The 17589-nt window shown below is 47.5% G+C and overlaps 1 protein-coding gene across 5 annotated transcripts in view; it reads right to left on the bottom strand.

The window, feature by feature from the left end:
• Nucleotides 1-513: 513 nt before the first annotated feature.
• The window catches only part of Gbf1 (golgi brefeldin A resistant guanine nucleotide exchange factor 1), a 128918-nt gene continuing 111842 nt past the window's right edge, over nt 514-17589 (bottom strand). For 3 of the 5 annotated variants that reach the window (XM_032892102.1, XM_032892103.1, XM_032892107.1), the window contains 23 exons: nt 17323-17525; nt 16687-16810; nt 16290-16415; nt 15943-16025; nt 14837-15073; nt 14468-14561; nt 14036-14212; nt 13211-13275; nt 13001-13124; nt 12777-12848; nt 12493-12587; nt 12105-12258; nt 7389-7614; nt 6768-6928; nt 6419-6665; nt 6099-6304; nt 3800-3950; nt 3564-3694; nt 3298-3399; nt 2931-3044; nt 2619-2799; nt 2201-2329; nt 514-1352 (listed from right to left, as the gene is read on the bottom strand). In XM_032892102.1, the coding sequence (XP_032747993.1) occupies nt 1072-1352; nt 2201-2329; nt 2619-2799; nt 2931-3044; nt 3298-3399; nt 3564-3694; nt 3800-3950; nt 6099-6304; nt 6419-6665; nt 6768-6928; nt 7389-7614; nt 12105-12258; nt 12493-12587; nt 12777-12848; nt 13001-13124; nt 13211-13275; nt 14036-14212; nt 14468-14561; nt 14837-15073; nt 15943-16025; nt 16290-16415; nt 16687-16810; nt 17323-17525 (3483 nt within the window). In that variant the 3' untranslated portion in view covers nt 514-1071. The remainder of the gene's footprint in view (nt 1353-2200; nt 2330-2618; nt 2800-2930; nt 3045-3297; nt 3400-3563; nt 3695-3799; nt 3951-6098; nt 6305-6418; nt 6666-6767; nt 6929-7388; nt 7615-12104; nt 12259-12492; nt 12588-12776; nt 12849-13000; nt 13125-13210; nt 13276-14035; nt 14213-14467; nt 14562-14836; nt 15074-15942; nt 16026-16289; nt 16416-16686; nt 16811-17322; nt 17526-17589) is intronic. The other 2 variants (XM_032892106.1, XM_032892104.1) reach the window with 1 other exon arrangement.

The following is a 17589-nucleotide window of genomic DNA, read 5'->3' as shown; positions in this document are numbered from 1 at the left end:
TGGCTGAGGCACACTGCCATCCCCAGCAGAATACCAGCCCTATGCCTTGGTCCTTCAATCCCATTGGAGTAATTGGGGCGGATGGTAGATGGAGGTTGTGGGGTCAGGCTGATAGCCCATGTCCAGAACTACATGACTGCAACAGTGGGAAGGTGCCCCTGCACCTGTCCAGCCTGACGACTCCTAGTCCTCAGTCACGAGGCTCACTGGAAAGAGAACTTCTGGGCAACTCCAACTGCTCTGAGTCACCTGCTCCACAACCCTGGCAGGCTTCCTTAAAGTGTCTCTCTTGAAGCAGTTATGAAACTGCCTAAGTCCCTGACACAGGTCCTTTATGGCAGCGGGGAGGGAGGAGGCTCTGGCTGACGGCTGGAGTCAGGTGGTTAGGCCTCACTGGTGATATGCTCAGCTTCACTTTACCTGTTTCTCCAAGGCCCAAGCAAGGCTTGGACATGACATCCCAACAATGCAGTGCCTGACACAAATGCAAAAGAAAACCAGAGGGATAGGAACTGTGTTGGTACTAAGACATTTATTATATCATAAAAAGTCCAATGTTATTTTTCCATATGTACATGCTCCTGTGGGCAGACCCCCCATCGAGTCCTACCTGTCCACCCTCCATGGTGCCAAGCGACTCCAAACTGACCAACTATTTAATGAAGGAAGAAGAACTGGAGGCAGTGGCCCAGGACTGATGGACTGGATAGGGAGAGGAACAAAGTGCAGAGTGGTCGGGCTTGGCTCCTAATGCCCAACCTGGCAGGGGGCACATGGCAGGCACTGCAGGGTTGGCACAGCAGGGTTGGCTCTATGCCTCCCCAGGGCTGCCAGGCCAGAGGCAGAGGCTACATCCACTCTCAGCTTGGAAGCTCAGGACTGAACGGCAGAGGAAGAACCTCGCAGCCTGGAGTGGATCCCAGCAGGGACTATAAACATCGTCATCCCCCTGTCAAGCAGTGGTAACAGCAGCTTGCTTTGGGCCTGAAGATTTCTGTGGCCCCTGGGACTGGAAGCAGGGCCTTGAATGCCTGATAGGAAGGAATGGTCCTGACCTCTGAGTGGCCTGCCTTAGTTGACCTCAGAGGTGGGGATGGGGTCTGTAGGGCGTGGCGTGGCTAAGAGAGGCACTGGAGAGGTGGCCTCAATGAGTGCAGGGTTGAGGATGATGGGCAAAGTCATGGGTGGTACCCCCACCTGCAGTGGGGAGGTCAAGGGCTGTAGGATTAGTGGGGGCTGGGCCAGTGGGGGAGGTCCCTCTGGGGCAGGACTCAGTTTGCTGGGGCTAGAGGCCACCGGCGATCCAGGGGAGCTGCTGCTGGCAGCTCTGGTGCTCTCGGGCTTCTCCGGGTCTGTAACAAGAGCACAGTAGCTGCGGTCAGACTTCTGTTGGCATTAGACAACTCTCAAGCCTCTTAGCGGACTTACCACGCCTGTGTCCCTCCCTACTCCTCTTAGCGGACTTACCACGTCTGTGTCCCTCCCTACTCCTCTTAGCAGACTTACCACGTCTGTGTTCCTCCCTACTCCTCTTAGCGGACTTACCACGTCTGTGTCCCTCCCTACTCCTCTCCCAGGCTACAATGTTGAAAGCTTCCTCTTAAAATTCTTGTCATACAGAAAAATAAATTAAAACATAAATAAAATAAAGCTTAGGTTTTTATTTTGCCTTTAAATACAAACTCTATAGAATTAGCTACTAAACGATAAAGGTATAACAAAATGCATTCCATCCATCAGTATAAAAACAAACTCATTTTAGTACTTAGCTACCTCGTCTCTACCTTTAACCTCCTTCACAGCTCTCCTTGAGCAGGTCAGTGCTGATCTGGATGGTTCCTACATCCCAGATAGGCAGCCTTTGTATAGTCACTACAGGCCCCTGACTCAGTCCTCTCTCCAAGCCTGAAAACCTTAGGCAGGTATCATAGTGTATCGGGGCCTGCTATTTCCCACAGGAAGAGCAGGCAAATAGAATTCTCACTGTGGGGGTTGGGGTTTAGCTCAGTGGTAGAGCGCTTGCCTTGGTGCGAAAGGCTCTGTTCGGTCCCCAGCTCCCAAAAAAAAAAAAAAAAAAAAAAAAAAAAAGAATTCTCACTGTGGCTCCTTCCTGGTCTCCCAGTCCCCCTCTTGACAGTAATCCTAAACTACACTGGGCATTGCGTAGGCGTTTCCAGATGGCCAGCTCTGAGAAACTCACCACAAGCTCCCACTTCTGAGGGTATCTCTGGAGGAGGTGGGTGGCCAGGCATCCTGGGGTCACCAGCAGCAGGCGTCAGGTGCGTAGAAGCCAGAGGTTTTTGACTGTGAGGCTCTGTGGGCATGGGGTCTGAGGAGAGTCCAGATGGCGACACTCAGTGTTTTCTTTCCTGCGGGATCCTGGCTACCCAGCAGGCTTTATTTTTTTCCCCCTCTCTAAGAGTAGTCAAGGCTAGCCTCACATTCACAGTGTACCTGGAGATAGCCTAAGTCTATATTGCCCTACATTCGTCTCCTAAATACTGGGGACTACAGGCAGGTACTGCCATGACGAATGGGAAATCATTACTCTGTCCACCCGCCATGTACAGAGAAAACTGAGATTTGAGGATTCCTTGTAAGATTAGACCAGGCCCTACCCTGGATGACAGTCTGCTTGAAGAGTTCATCACGTAGGTGTGGTAAGAAGCAATCGATGCGCTCCCAGGTGATCTCCCAGAGGGCAGAGGGGCTGCCTCCCCTTGCATCTGCACTGTGGAAAATCTCTGCTGTGTCCATCACAAGGAGCATGTTCTTCAGAGACTCAGGGACAGCTTCTGACTGCAGCAGTAATAGGACCATGGAGAGCGGCAGAGTTAAGACAGAGGCAGCCATCACGGGGCAAACAGCAAGTCTTCCCAGCATGTGGAAGAGGAAGTGGTCAATGGGCACTGGGCGAAGGCAGAACATACCAGCAAGTCACTGGAACCTGCGTGCATGTACTTGTCCATGAAGTCCAGGATGGTGAGCCACAGGGCAGCAAAGGTGGACAGGGACAGCAGTGGGGACAGGTGCTGCAGGAAGACCTAGAACCCAAGGGTCGTGGAGAAACCTTCGGTAGCTGTCTCTGAAGCTGAGAAGCTGATCCCACCTTGCAAGTAGGTACTCAATCAGAGGTTACTCTCAAGTCCAGAACCCTCTGAACCCCTGGGCGCCTCGATAGCTGGGGGTTCTGAGCACTTACATTTCATCATTAGGCCCCATGAGAAGACCTGGCTCTTCTCTGTGGGAAAAGGCAGGGATGGGGCGAGTAGGTGGGGGCAGTGTGGTGAGCAGTACCTTTGAGAGCAGTGTGGAAGCCCGCATCCGGGTCTCCTCCATCCCGCCCACATCCGCAGGGCTGATATTTTCTAAAAGCTTGGTCAGTAGCGGAAACAGCACCTGGTAGGTAAGTATCCAATGTCACATTAGCCCAGTCACTTGGGCCTGGGCAGATGGTCACAGGACGGCAGATCTGATGCAGGTGGATGGCAGGAGCTCTAGGTTTTCTGACTCTTTCTGCCTTGTGATCTGAACTTTCTCTTAAGAGCAGTAAGGAGTCCTACCTTGTTAAAACAGGACTCCCATTCCAGGGCATCTAGCTTTTGCAGGTCATGTACCAGAAGGGCTCGCTGGAGATATGTCAGGGCCTGCATCCGCACCTGGCGCCGGGCGTCACAGCATAAGCAAGCGATACCTGAGAGGGAGAGCAGGGTCAGGATCTTCCAGACTTCTGGTCTGGTGCTCCTTTGAGCTTCAATGTCACCTGCTCGACCCTGCATACTTCCCCAGGTTTATTTACCTTGTAATAAAGGGCACCAGCAGTGGGCCCAGAGGGTGCGTGAGTCAGCTTCAATCTTCCGGCCACCTGTCTCCAGGTGGCGTTGCTCCTCTGCCCATGAACTGTAGATAGAGGCTGCCCGTGTGTGCAGGGTGTGCATCAGGTCTAGCAACTGGGATCAGAAAGCGTGCAGGATGTGAATAAGGTTGTTCAGTTGTTTTCCTCCCTCCCCCGCTATCCTCGCCTGAGTCTTCAAGGGCCCTCAGCACAAGCTGTGCTGTGCCCACCCCTCTCACGAATTCCTCTCTTCAACTTGAGCTCATTGTTCTAGTCCTAGAAGTTTCTAAAAGACGTCAAGAGTTACTTAAAAAAGAGAACACTTTAAAAGACATGTGCACTGAGACTTAATACCACGAGATCACAGTGAGAAAGGCACTTTCGTGCGGGCGTTTGCCTACACAGCTGTTTTGTGTGTGTGCCATGAGCATGCTGTGCCTGTGGAGGCCAGAAGAGGGCACTGGACCCCTGGGACTGGGGGTTGTGAGCTGCCATGTGGGTACTGGGAATAGAATCCAGGTCCTCTGGGAAAGCAGCCAGTGCTCTGAAACTGCTGCGCCATCTCTCTGGCTCTGAGAAAGACACTTTGGATGCTATTTCATACCTGCTGATACAGTTATTTTGTTAAGCTCACTATAACTAAAACCAAAATCTTAGTTTGGTTTTGTGTATGTGCCACATATGTGTGGGGGGACAATGTGTAGGAATTGGTTCTCTCCCCCCACTGTGGGTTTCTGTGTTGATATCAGGTCACCAGGCGTGGCTGAGAGCACCTTTCCACTGAAGTCACCTGAGTCATGGCAGCTGCCCGTGTTAGTCTGTTTTTACAACAAAGCAAACAGGGCTAGTGAGATGCTTAGCACGCAAGCCTGGCAGCCCGAGTTCAATCCTGGAACTGGGACCTAGGTAGGAGAGAACAGACTCACAAAGCCATCCTCTGACCTTCACACTGAGTGCACATGAGTGTGCACATGCCCACATACAATGATAAATAAAAATAAAAACAAAGGAAAGGCTTCTGTGGCACCAGTGTCTGGCCAGATTTAACATATTTTTTAATCGGTTTTCTTTTTTTAAAAAAATTAGTTAATTTTTTTTTCTAGACAGGGTTTCTCTGTGTAGCTCTGGATGTCCTGAAAGTCCAAGATTCGCCTGCCTCTGCCTTCTGACTGTACTTATTCTATTTTTGCAAAGACTTCATTATTTTTATTTTCTATGGTGTGGGTATTTACCTGCAGGTATGTCTGTGCACCATGCACATGAGTGCCAGAAGAAGGTACCAGAGCCTCTGAACCTGGAGCTACAGATGCTTGTGAGCTGCCATGTGGGTGACGGGAATAAAGCCTAGGCCCTATGGAAATCAGTCAGTGCTTTAAGTGCAGAGACATCTCTCCAGCCCCAGATCAACTTACTCTTAGAAATGTATGTATATGTGTGTGCACCCATGTGACTTCAGGTGACTGCAGAGGTCAGAGGGCATTAGAGTCCTTGGAACTGGAGTTATAAGCAGCTATAGCCACTTGGTATGGTTGCTAGGAAACTGAAGCTGGGTTATACGCCCTCTGCAAGAGCAGTAAGCAACCCTAACTGCTGGGCTAGACCCCCTCCTTTCATCATCTTCCTAAGGCTATTCTGAAAGGCAGCTGCGTCTCCAGTCATCCAGTCAGATGAAGTCAGCCTGACAGACACTTAATAACTATGGAGGACAGACAATGCTAGAGATGAAGCTGCCTCTTGTAAGGGGAACTCGGGCTGGATTATAGGAGTGAATGGAAACTCAATTTATCAGTCTATCCTTTTATATCTTCTGAATTTTGTATCATGCATATATATATTACAGATAAAATAAGTGAAGAGATATATATATTTCTCACACATGCTAGGCAAGCACCCTACCACTAAGATACATCCTGAGTCCAATAAATTAATTTCATTTAACGTCAGGCATGATGGTACACACCTTTAATTCTGGTACTTGGGAGGCAGAGGTAAGTAGATCTCTGTGAGTTTGAGTTTGAGGCCTGCCTGGTCTATGCAGGGAGTTCCAGGTGAACTAGGGCCACATAGTGAGACCCTGTCTCCAAACGAATGCACTGTAAGCAAAGACTTAGAGCTGGTTTCAGATGAGGGAACCCTGTGGAGGTGGTGGTTGAGGGGATGGGCAGTACACAATGGCTATTTCTTCTGACTTCTGACTTTCCCTGGTCCCACCCAAGTCTTGAGCCTTAGGTACAGGAGAAGAAGTAAAGGGTGCCATACTTACGTCCTGACTGACCTGTAAAGACACCGTGTGGTAGCTGGCAGGCACACCTTCATCCTCCTCTTCATCACTGTGTCCAGCCCGAGTGGCATGCTGGCTGGATGCCCGGGGCCGCCGAAGCATCGAGCCCTCCTTGGGCTTTTTCTTGAAGCGGTTCCCTTTGCTGTCATATTTATGACTCTTGCCACGTTTATCCTGGGACTTGCACCCTGAGCAGAGCCAGACTAAGGTCACATTCCCACAGCCTTAGGGCAAAGATACCCAGCCTTTCTCCTGTCTCCACTTGACCCACTCCCCAACTGCCCCTTCAATAAGTAACTTACCACCATTCAGACTGGCTTCTACAAAGATGCGGAGGGTCTTGACGCAGAGTTCAAAGTTGTCAGGGGTGATGTGAGCAGCATCACGAACAATGAAGGACAGAGACTCCACACACTTAAGCAAGGACTTAGTGTCATGTGGTCCCAGGTCCAGGCCCACTGTAAGGCTGTACTGATTGACCAAGGGCGAAGGCCCTGGCCTGCTGAGCCCTGCTGCTGGTTTGGAGTTATCAATGTCATCCTTCCCCACCTATAAAATGCACAGGAATAAGCTGGGGCCCTATTCTAAGCCAGGCATCTCCTCTGAGAGCTAAGAACCCTTCCCACACGCCCGGGATGGTGGCAGACTCACCACTAACCAACCACTGTTGGCCATGTCAGCGTCTGTGGCTGATCGGTGCATCTTGCCAGGCCTGCCATGGTCAGTGTAGACTTCTGAGTCAGAAGTGTACCCTCGGTCCAGGCTGACATCATTTTGATGGTAGGATGGGAGCTCACTGTCGGACTGTGCTCCTGAGTCAGGCAGGGGAAAGGGAACAAGAGCTCAGATGGACATGGAACAGGACGACAAGCAGAAGAAAGGTGCTGTGGCCCAGTGTCTTCTCTCATGTCTGCCTACTTCAGCCCAGTCACCAAAAGGTTGAGGCCCAGACAACATCTTTCTTGATCAAATAAGGCAGGAGGCTAATTTGGGCTTCTGACAGCAACTAATAGCAGCCGTCAGGGAAAGGACATATGGTTCTATACCATGGTCTTCTTCATGACAGTAGGAACTTGGCTTGATAGCCTTCTTGCATGGCCTACTTGCCTTTATGCTGTCTAGCCTGTGGGATAGCCAATAGGCACAGGAAGATCTAGAAGCAGATGGCAGGGACCAGGTGTGTTTAACTTGTTGGATGGTAATAACCTGTGTTTTGTTTTCCCATAGCAGCTGCTGAGTCCTAACTGCTTATTTCCCTGGGAAAGGGCATACCAGCATCAGGAGCATCAGCCCTGGCTGTGGCTTGTAGAGCATCTGGAGGCTTCACGCCTGAGCCAATGCACTCCAGCAATGTGAAGAGAGTGGCCCAGTCATCACCCGAGTGGATGTTGGCAGCATTGGTCTTGAGGAGTTCATGCAGCCCATAAGCAACCTGGTGGCTGACTCTGGACAGCACGCTGGGCTTCATCAGTAACAAGATGCGCAGAGAGAGCAGGACCTGGGTTGGGATGGGAGTAGGAAGTGGGAAGAACATAGATAGTTTCCTCCCTAATCATCTCCATTAGCCATTTAGACTACTGAGGAGAGTTTGCCTCCGACTCAGTTGTTCCTGGTCTGGCCTTGGCTTCTTCTCTTTTGGAGCATTGGGACTTGAACCCAGGGCCTTGTGTGTGTTAGGTATGCTCTCTACAGCTAAACCTCATCCTTGGCTCTGCTTCACTTTGTTTATATTGGTATAGTTATGACAACGCATAAAGAGGTTCCTTATATAAAGTCAACATCCATATACATTGCCCAGTTTATCCCAAAGGCAGTCTAATGCCGAACTAAGTCTAACATGGTGGCAAAGACAGCATTCACCATAACTCACTGGTTTGCAGAGGTGCGCCCTGATTCTACATGAATTCCTGTGTGTACTATGTGTATATTGAGTTCTACACAATTTTATCACTGGGTATGGTTGTTCATCCATAAGTTCTTACACCTTGGGATTCACACTGCCTCTTGATAGCCACTTTCCCAATCCTGTTCTCCTGTCCCATTCCTAACCCTTTGCAATGTGTCCTCAACATCTAAAGTTCTGTGAATCCCAAAATGTTATCTAGATGGAATTATCTTATCTTTTGAAACTGAATTCCCTACCTGGACATCATCCATGTGTTTACGCATCAGGTCTGTTGCTTTAAGTGGCCGAATAGTATTCCATGGTATGTTTGTACAATTATTCTCTTATTGGAAGTCATCAGGGCTGACTCCAGCTTTTGGCTTTGATGAATACAGCTTCAATGAATATTTATATACACAGTTTAAAGCTAAAATGAACCTTTTTTTTTTCTGGGATAAATGCCCAAAAGTATATTTGCTGGGTTGCCTGGCTTGTGAATATTCAGTTTTATAATGAAGTGCCAATAGAGTAGCCATGCTTTTATTTCCCCCAGAAATATAGGAATAATCTGGCTTCTCTGTATCCTTGCCAGCATTTGGTATTATCACTTTTAATTTTAGCTGTTTTAGTGTGTTATTTTTGCATTTTCCTAATGGCTACTTCATTGCTTATTGGTCATTTGGATATTATTTGTGAAATATCTGTCTCTATCTTCTACCTGTTTTGCATGTTGACATTTTTCTCAAATATATGACTTGCAAACATTTTCTACTGTTCTTTTTTTTTTAAGATTTATTTATTTATTTTATGTGAAGAGGGCATCAGATCCCATTACAGATGGTTGTGAGCCACCATGTGGGTGCTGGGAATTGAACTCATGACCTCTGGAAGAACTGTCAGTGCTCTTAGCCGCTGAGCCATCCCTCCAGCCCTGGTATATCTTTTTATCTTTCTTTTTTTTTTTTTTTTTTTTTTTTGGTTCTTTTTTTTGGAGCTGGGGACCGAACCCAGGGCCTTGCGCTTCCTAGGCAAGCGCTGTACCACTGAGCTAAAACCCCAACCCCTCTTTTTATCTTTCTTAAATAAGCTTTCATACATTGAATGTTTTGAGCATTAGAGAAGTCTAATCTATCAATCCTTCTTCTTATGGACTATGTGTATACTGAGTTAAAAGTTAAAAAACAAACACACTTATTGGACTGGGCCTGGTGGGTGAGAGCACACATCTTTAAATCCAGCAATTGGGAGGCAGAGACAGGTGAATCTCTATATGAATTTGAGTCCAGCCTGATCTACATAGTGATTCTAGGCCAGCCAGGGCTATCTAGTGAGACCCTGTTTCAAAATAAATAAATAAATAAATAAAAACTAAAACCTAACTGGTTAAGTAAGTAAGTCTTCCATCAGTTCCTGCACCATGACCTAGACCTATCCTGAGGGTGAGCCAATCACAACAAACCACAGCCGTCACTTGCTGCTGGGGCAGGCATCCTCATCTTTGCCCCGTCACTGCCAAGGCTCTGCAGTCCCGTCAGCAGCTTGTACAGTAACAGATGCTTGCAGAGAGCAGGAGCTCATTATCTTTCTATATCCTTAGCAGCTCCACTTTGTAGCTGGTGTGCAAACACTTGAGGGAAAAGAATAATTTAGGATCATGCAGAGAAGCTTAATAACTTGAATTCAAATCCCAGGACTGTAAGTTGTTGTCTGCCTTCCACATGTATACCTATGCACACCTACCTATCCATGCAAAACGATTAAAAATAGAACACAAGAAAGAAGGTAGAATATCCTTCCCATTTCACTCTTTGTCAGTGTTCGGCTATTGTAGGGTCCATGACTTTCATTCTGCTTTAGAGTAAGCTATGTCACCAACCTTTGCTGGGATATTTACAGAGAGCTGCACTGCATTTATATATTGACTGAAGGGAGAGTTGTCCTCTAATTCATGACATGGCCTCTTGACTTAGGGGTCTTTGATTAACATTTTGTTATTTATGTATAAGCCGGGATCTCACTATGTAGCCCTAGGTGGCCTGGGATTGCAGAGCTGTGCCTATCTCTGCTTCCTGAGTCCTGGAGTAAAGGCCCTTGTCACCATGCCCAGCTGTGTTTCCTAGTTTTTAGTGTACAAATGCTATCTATATATGTTTGGAAAGGAGTACTTGTAAGTGGTATTGCTTTTAGGTTTGTTTGTTTGAGACAGGTTTTTTGTTTTTTTTTTTTTTCTCAAGACAGGGTTTCTCTGTGTAGTCTTGGCTATACTGGAACTCACTCAGTAGACCAGGCTGCCCTCAGACTCACAGTGATCCTTCTTTTCCCTCCTGAGTGCTGGGGTTAAAGGTGTTTATCACCACCTCTGGTGAGGCAGGGTCTGAATTTACCCTTGAATTGACTATGGAGCTGCGGATGGCCTTGAACTCCTAATTTGACTCTGCCTCCACCTCCCCACTTCAAGGGTTAAAAACCCGTGTTGCCAGGATTTCTGTAAGTTTGATGCTGGCCTTGTCTACACAGTAAGTTCTAAGACAGCCAGAGGTACATAGTGAGATCCTGTCCTGAAATAAATGAACAAAACAACAAAGAAATAAACCTGTGCCCCCAAGCCTGGCCCTTTCTTTCTTTGCGACAGCTCTGGTAGCTCTGGTTACCTTAGAACTCATGAAGAAGTCCAGGTTGGTCATGATCGCATAGTGATCAGTCTGTCTTTATCTCCTGAATGCTGTTGTTATATAAGTGAGTCATCATGCCTGATTATCTATCTAGTGTGAAATGTGGAATCTCAGCTTGCTTGCTTGCTTGCTTGCTTTCTTTCTCTCTCTCTCTCTCTCTCTCTCTCTCTCTCTCTCTCTCTTTCTTTCTTTCTTTCTTTCTGTATTGTGGCAGAATTTCTGTGCACGTTGCTTGCTGTCCTGCTTTTTTTTTTTCCCCGACAGTGTTTCTTTGTGTAATAGCCCTGATAATCCTGGAACTTGATTTGTAGACCAGGTTGGCCTTGAACTCACAGAGATCCACTTGCCTCTGCCTCCTGAATGCTGGGATTAAAGGTGTGAACCGCACACTATGCCCAGCCTGGAATTGTTCTTTTTAAAGACAGGGTCTCACTATGTGATTAGCTAGCCTCAAATCCAGAGATCTGGCTGTGACTGTCTCTGCCTCTTTGGTGCTGGGATGCAATACCATGTCTGGCTAAAACTATATCTTCATCTTCCTCCTCCTTTTCCTCTTCTTTTTTTAATCCTCAAGTAACAGGATTTCTTGTTCAGTCCTGGTTGTTGTGGAAACTCACTCTGTAAACCAGGCTGGATTTAAACTCACAGAGATCTACCTGCCTCTGCATTCTGAGTGTTAAAGGTGCCACCACTGCCCAGTCTCCTCCTTTTATGTGTTTAGCCCACATGTATGTATATGCCACATATGCATGCCTGGAACCTGTAGAGGTCAGAAGAGGGCACTTGATCCTCTGGAACACGAGCATGGATAGTTGGAGCCACCATGTGGGTGCTGGGGACTGAGCCCTGGTCCTTTGCAAGAGAAGCAAGTGTTCTAAATGGCTGGGCCGCCTCTTTCTTCAGCCTGAAATTACATTTGCTAATTTCAACTTCCATATGTTCATAATGTCATTTGGAAATATGGCTTCTGGGGTTGGGGATTTAGCTCAGTGGTAGAGCGCTTGCCTAGCAAGTGCAGGGCCCTGGGTTTGGTCCCCAGCTCCGAAAAAAAGAAGAAGAAAAAAAAGAAGAAATATGGCTTCTGTGTATGTCTTAAGTTTTATGACTTTTGAATCTAACTATCATTCCGTGCTTATTTTTCATTGTTGAACCCTGAGATCTTACCCTTAGGGTTCTAAATGTAAGAATAAGCAGCAGCCCAACCCTATCAGCAGACCTCAAGGAGCCTAGACAGGTGCTACTTGCTTAATGCCTAAGACCATTCCAGCTCACCCTCAACGCCACCTGTGAGATTGTACTAGCCCCGAGTTAGTCACTGGGCCAAAGTTACATTATACCAAATGTCCTTTCTGCCTCAGGCCATATCCACAGCTGATACTGTGGCCTTAGTCCCTTGCATACTTGCCCATCTTCCTACATGCACATGCTTACCTGGCCACTAATCTCTTCTCTCCGGAGTAGCCGAATGGCTAGGCGTAGCAGCCCTACCACTGCTCGCTCCACAAGGAAGCAGAAATCTTGTGCCTGAACACACAGGTGGTATAGATGATCTCGAACAGTCTGCCATACACAGCCCACACGGTCCCTAAAATCATAAAGGGTAAGGACAGTCTCAGTCGTGGACAAGCCACTGAGCCAAAAGTCTGTTAGGCCTCTCACAGTTCACGGGTATTATGCCTTAAGCAGACAAGCACAAGCTCCCCATTACTGCTCATAGATTCACTTGTTTCTTGCTCCCACTCAGTAAGATGGCTATCAGCCTTTCAGCACAAGCTAGTATGGGGTCTGCTAAGGACTGCTTTGACCTGCCCCCTCCTACCTGTTTTCTAACACAATCCTTAGCAGCATCTCCAGACAGAAAGCAGCATCTTCTTCATCATATGTCTCTTCATCTGGTGTCACCGAGACCAGAGCCTAGAGGACACCAGCAAGGAAAGTAGGAATGAAAGAGAAGCCACTGGCTGTGTCCCAGCAGAAATTGAAGCCTCCCGCCCCGTTGCCTTTCTCAGGCCTCCCCACTGCACCTTCATGAGCCCCCCCTGCCTTTCTCAGGCCTCCGACTGCCCCCCCCCCCGTTGCCTTTCTCAGGCCTCCGCACTGCACCTTCATGAGCTCCTGCAGAGATTCCAGCTGGAGGAACTTGCTTTCTGTGATCATCTTTTCTGGGTCACATTGCTAGAGGGGACACAAGAAAGAGGGATCTGTAACAAAGGAAGAGCCAGGGAGAGAGGGCAGACCTGTCTTTGATCAACCCCTAGATGATTATACTCCAGCTCACAAGGCCACATTGTTTTAGGAGTTCTCCTGAGAGGTGGACAGGCAGTCACCTTGATGCAGTCCAAGGCTACTCGCTTGGCCTCTTGGTTCTCTGTCGATGGGCCCCGGACACTGGACTGCTCAGGACCACTCAGTGTCAGCCAGCTTACAAAACTAAGGACTGTTGACTCTCCTCTGTAGGAAAAGGATGCATGTCCTGGTCAGAACAACATTCTGAATACCTCCTCTCCCTAGGCTCTCAGCCACTGATCTGCCCTTACCGGTTTGATGGTGTCTCCTCCCGCTGTAGAGAGATCTTACCATTGGGATCCACAAAATCTTCTACCTGGAAAAAAGTAGAGCAAGAATAACTTATTTCTAGGGTATGGAAGGTGGCTCAGAGACTAAGAGCGCTTATTACTATTGTGGAGGACCTGTGTTTAGTTCCCAGCACCCACACGGTGGGGTATAATCATCTATAGCTCTAGTTCCAGGGAGGCTGGTGCCCTCCTCTAACCTCCATTGGCACTAGGTATGCACATATATATATTCAGGCAAAATGCCCATATACACATTAATCTAAAAAATAATGAAAAGAAATTATGTGGAAATTGTGGTTGAATAGGCCTGGAGTCTCAACACTGAGGAGGCTGAGACAGGAGTTACAGAGCAAGTTTAGGCCAACCTATCAGCTAAGTGAAACCTTGTCTCAAAAAAAAAAAAAAAAAAAAAAAAAATCGGGGTTGGGAATTTAGCTCAGTGGTAGAGCGCTTGCCTAGGAAGCGCAAGGCCCTGGGTTCGGTCCCCAGCTCTGAAAAAAAGAAAAGAAAAAAAAAATCATTTCTTTGTGTGTATCACTTGCATTCCTGTGCTTCCTGCCAAGTAAAGTTCTCTGGATTTCTTCCTGTAGACAGTCCATGTCCCACTGTGTCCCTCTAAGAGGTGACTGACTTCTACCAGCCTTCCTTTATAGCTTCTCTCTGTAGCATTACATTTGAGGTGCTCTTAGTGAACAGTGGCAAGCATCAGGTACAGTGCTATCCTCTACACAGCACAGAAGGCTGGGCCTTTGACTTGCTAATGCTGAATGTTCTATCAAGAATTACCTCTACCATAGCCTTCGGTAAAAGTTGGGCTCGGAAGAGCTGCAGCATGGCCTCCATGATATTCTTCCAGCCCTCCCGAAGGATGTCACCATGACGATGGGCCAAATGGAATACTGTCTTGGCTGCAATGTGGGCTTTAGGGTTGCTTCCGAATACACTGGGCAGGTTCTCAATAGACTGGAAAAGAGGTTGTAAAGAGACAGGGTTGGCTCATGTGTGCAAAGAAAAGTCTTTTAGATCTCTCTGCCTATTGTTCCCAAGAATCTTTCTGTTCCCCTACAATTTTAGTGGGGAAGGTCAACTTGATGAAGGTCTTTCCTATGGTATCTCCTCCCCCATCCCATTACATGAGGTAAATATGGTGGATGCAGCTTCCATGGCTGAGGCTCACTCTCCTTTGGGACTCTAAGCACAGTTCCTGCTCCAACTCACCTCACTACTCAGAGCTGTGAATTTGCACAGAGAGATGATGAGATTGTCAAACACATCGCTGAGGCCATAGTGGGCGGAGATCATGGCACACTTCCTGTAATGTCACCCCATCACAGAAACAGTCACTGAAAGGCCACTCAACCCTTCTATGTTCCTAAGTAGCCTTCCATTGGTTCTTCCCCATTGGGTCATAGAAAGAAACTTTAACTTCAGCCTGTTTAAGACTGAGATTTCCCAGGCTCCAGCCTCCCTCCAGAAAATCAGGAGAAATCCCTGGGGAAAGTAAATCAGGAGTCAAAGAGGCATGGGCAACCCACATTAACTCAGTGAGATGCAAGGATATGAAGACCAAGGCCAAAGCTGGGCTACCTGAAGCCTGAGATGGCTTTCTGGATGATGGTCTCCTCAAGGCTTTTATCGAAGACATAAGAGAGAGCAGCAATAGTGGGGCCCCAGGTCATAGTAAAGAGGTCAAGATCATAGCTGCCAGGAGGTACACGAAGGAAGATGCCCTCAGGGGTAGCACCTCGATGAAGCAGCACACTCCACACATAATTCTCACGAACCAGACCTGTTTGTTCCTCAGGCATCACAATTTCCTCATTCCTGTCAGAGGGAAGGGAAAAGCTAGGCACACTCCTGTGATCACACTGCTTCCAAACTAAGAAAAGAGGTTTCACCTATAGAGGCATCTTGTACTCATGAGGTCATTGCAGCTGCAGCTAAGTGATCTGTTTCCACCCTAGCACAGGGACTAGGGAGAACATGAATACATTCATAATCTCAAAGTCCCATCTGAAATCTACAGATGTGCGCTGAGATTTCACGTTCTTTCTAGGTGGGAGCATAAACTCCCACTTTTCCAGACTTCTTATAAGGAGCAAGCAGAGGGAGGAGGCACATCCCCATAGTTTTAGCACTTAGTACCCGAGGCAAGGAGATGATTCAGATACATAGCAAGTCTGAGGCAAATACAGAGCTATATGAGGCTCTGACTCAAGATAAAAACAAAACAACTAAGTATCCTATCTCTGACTCTAGCCTTACCCTCTTGTGCTGATCTTGATTTCTCTACCAACCAGAAAATAAATTTTGTGAGCTCTTCAGGAAGCCAGGTAATTTGGGCTCAGGAAACAGGGTCATGTTAGCTCATATAAGAGGAATAGTTTGGACTGGAGATGTAGCTCTGTAATGAAACACATTCTTAGCCTACGTGAGGACCTGGGTTCAGTCCCTAGTACCAAACACATATTTAAACATGTAACATAGAGGGCCAGTGTGTATAGACCCTAAGCTTGGAATAGGCTTCTTTAAATAAGAAATGAGCTGTCACAGATGAGGGTGCCCAGGTGAGTCTCAAAGCTAAATCCAGGACATGTGAATCATTATAGTGATGTGACTCTAAAAACAGGAAAAGGAAGCAACGAGTGTCTCTCTTTAACAGAGACACTACACCGGCCTCCATACAGACTCACTTGATGGCATGGTACATGTCTTCCAGGATGTCTTGCTCAAAGTCCTTGCCTCCATTCACACCTTTCAGGTTTTTGCGGAACTCCTAGAGAGAGAGACCGGTATGTTTCCCTTGTGTTAATGCTGTATACTACCCAAGGGACTCCTTCCTTAAGTCTCTGATAAATAGGACTTTGGAAACAATTAAGGCAAAGAACCCATTTTCCACCCCAGTCCCTCTTCTGAACTGGTGACCCCTCCCTGATTCCTTTAACAGAACTCTGTCTCCCACATATACTGGAAACCTTATCTTTGTTGCTACTTTCAAAGCTGCATTGGACCTTCTGTTTTGTTTGGAACCCAAGCTTACCTCCAGGGTCATGGGTGCATTTTGCTTGCGAACATTGTGATTATGTTGGTCAGTGTTAAGCATGATAACAGCATAGGCCAGGGCAAAGCAGGCATCGCTATTAGCAAATGGGGAGCCATTACAACTCTGAAAAAGCAAAGACTCCATCTGTGTTAATGTCCTTTTCTGGCCAATTAAATTCTTACTACTACCAACCCACTGGCCAGTGTTGGTATACAAGGGGGGCATTACCCAGAAAATGGCCAATTCCTTAATAGAAGGTGCTCCATGGAAAAGCCCACTGGTGTGGCTCTCAACCTTCATAGGAGGCAATCGCTGAGGTTTTTAGCTGAGGGAACAAAAAAATCCCTCAACCTGATCAAGGATCCTTGACCCAGTTTCTGACACCAAGACTTACCCTCCAGTGCTCAGTGAACACCTCCAGCAGCCTGTGAATAACAGGCGCTTCCCCGGGCAGACGGAAGGCTTCTAGGTAGAGGCGGAGAGCCTCATCAAGCCTCAGACCCTGGAAGCTGAAGGTGCTAGAGAGAAAGGAAACAGAATGAAGAGGCTGAAGACACTGAACTGTTTAGATCAGGCTGTCAGTCACAGTCTTCATAACTCTCTCTTACTAGAACAGAGGAATCTGATGGCTCTGACACAGGAGTGGCACATCCTGGTCATTTCTAACAGAATTCCTAGCTTTACCATATTAGTAAAATTCTTGTCTAGACACCTCACCCCTCAGAACCCTGCCCTATTCTCCTCTGCACTGCTTTCTACTGGAACACAGGGGTGGGGGTGGGGTACTCCTAAAGCCTGAGTCCCTTTCAGGTCTAAAAGATAGATCATAGGGAGAGGCAAGAATATTATGTGAGCTGGTCATCAGCAGGAACTGGCAGACTTCTGTTTGTCCCCCAGACATTTCCTTCTTCCTTTCTTCTTTCCCCTGCACTCCCCCATATCTCTTTTCTTTTTTGACATTCATGCATGCTAAAGGAACCACCATCACTCAGAGACATTCCAGTCCACACATTGCTTATTTCCTCCTCACCTCACAAAACTCTCCAACAGGTCCATGTTTTTGCGGTCACTCACAAACTCTCCAATCATTTTTTTGTCTAGCCGAGGGTTTTCTCGGAGCCACTGGGCTACCTCTGTGTTATCCATTGGGATGGTGAGGAGGCCTTTCTCCTGCAGAAACTGGATCCCCTTCTTTGGTTTTTGGTTGAACTGCTCTGTACCAGTGATCAGCAGCTAGAAGACAAAGACTAGAGGTATTAAAGTTGCTATGGCCTTAAGTGAAACAAGGCAGGCCACA

This window comes from Rattus rattus, chromosome 2 (genome assembly GCF_011064425.1).
Source record: "Rattus rattus isolate New Zealand chromosome 2, Rrattus_CSIRO_v1, whole genome shotgun sequence".
NCBI classification, from domain to species: domain Eukaryota; kingdom Metazoa; phylum Chordata; class Mammalia; order Rodentia; family Muridae; genus Rattus; species Rattus rattus.
The sequence above is the reverse complement of the archived record's forward strand: the minus strand, read 5'-3'. Positions and strand labels throughout refer to the sequence as shown.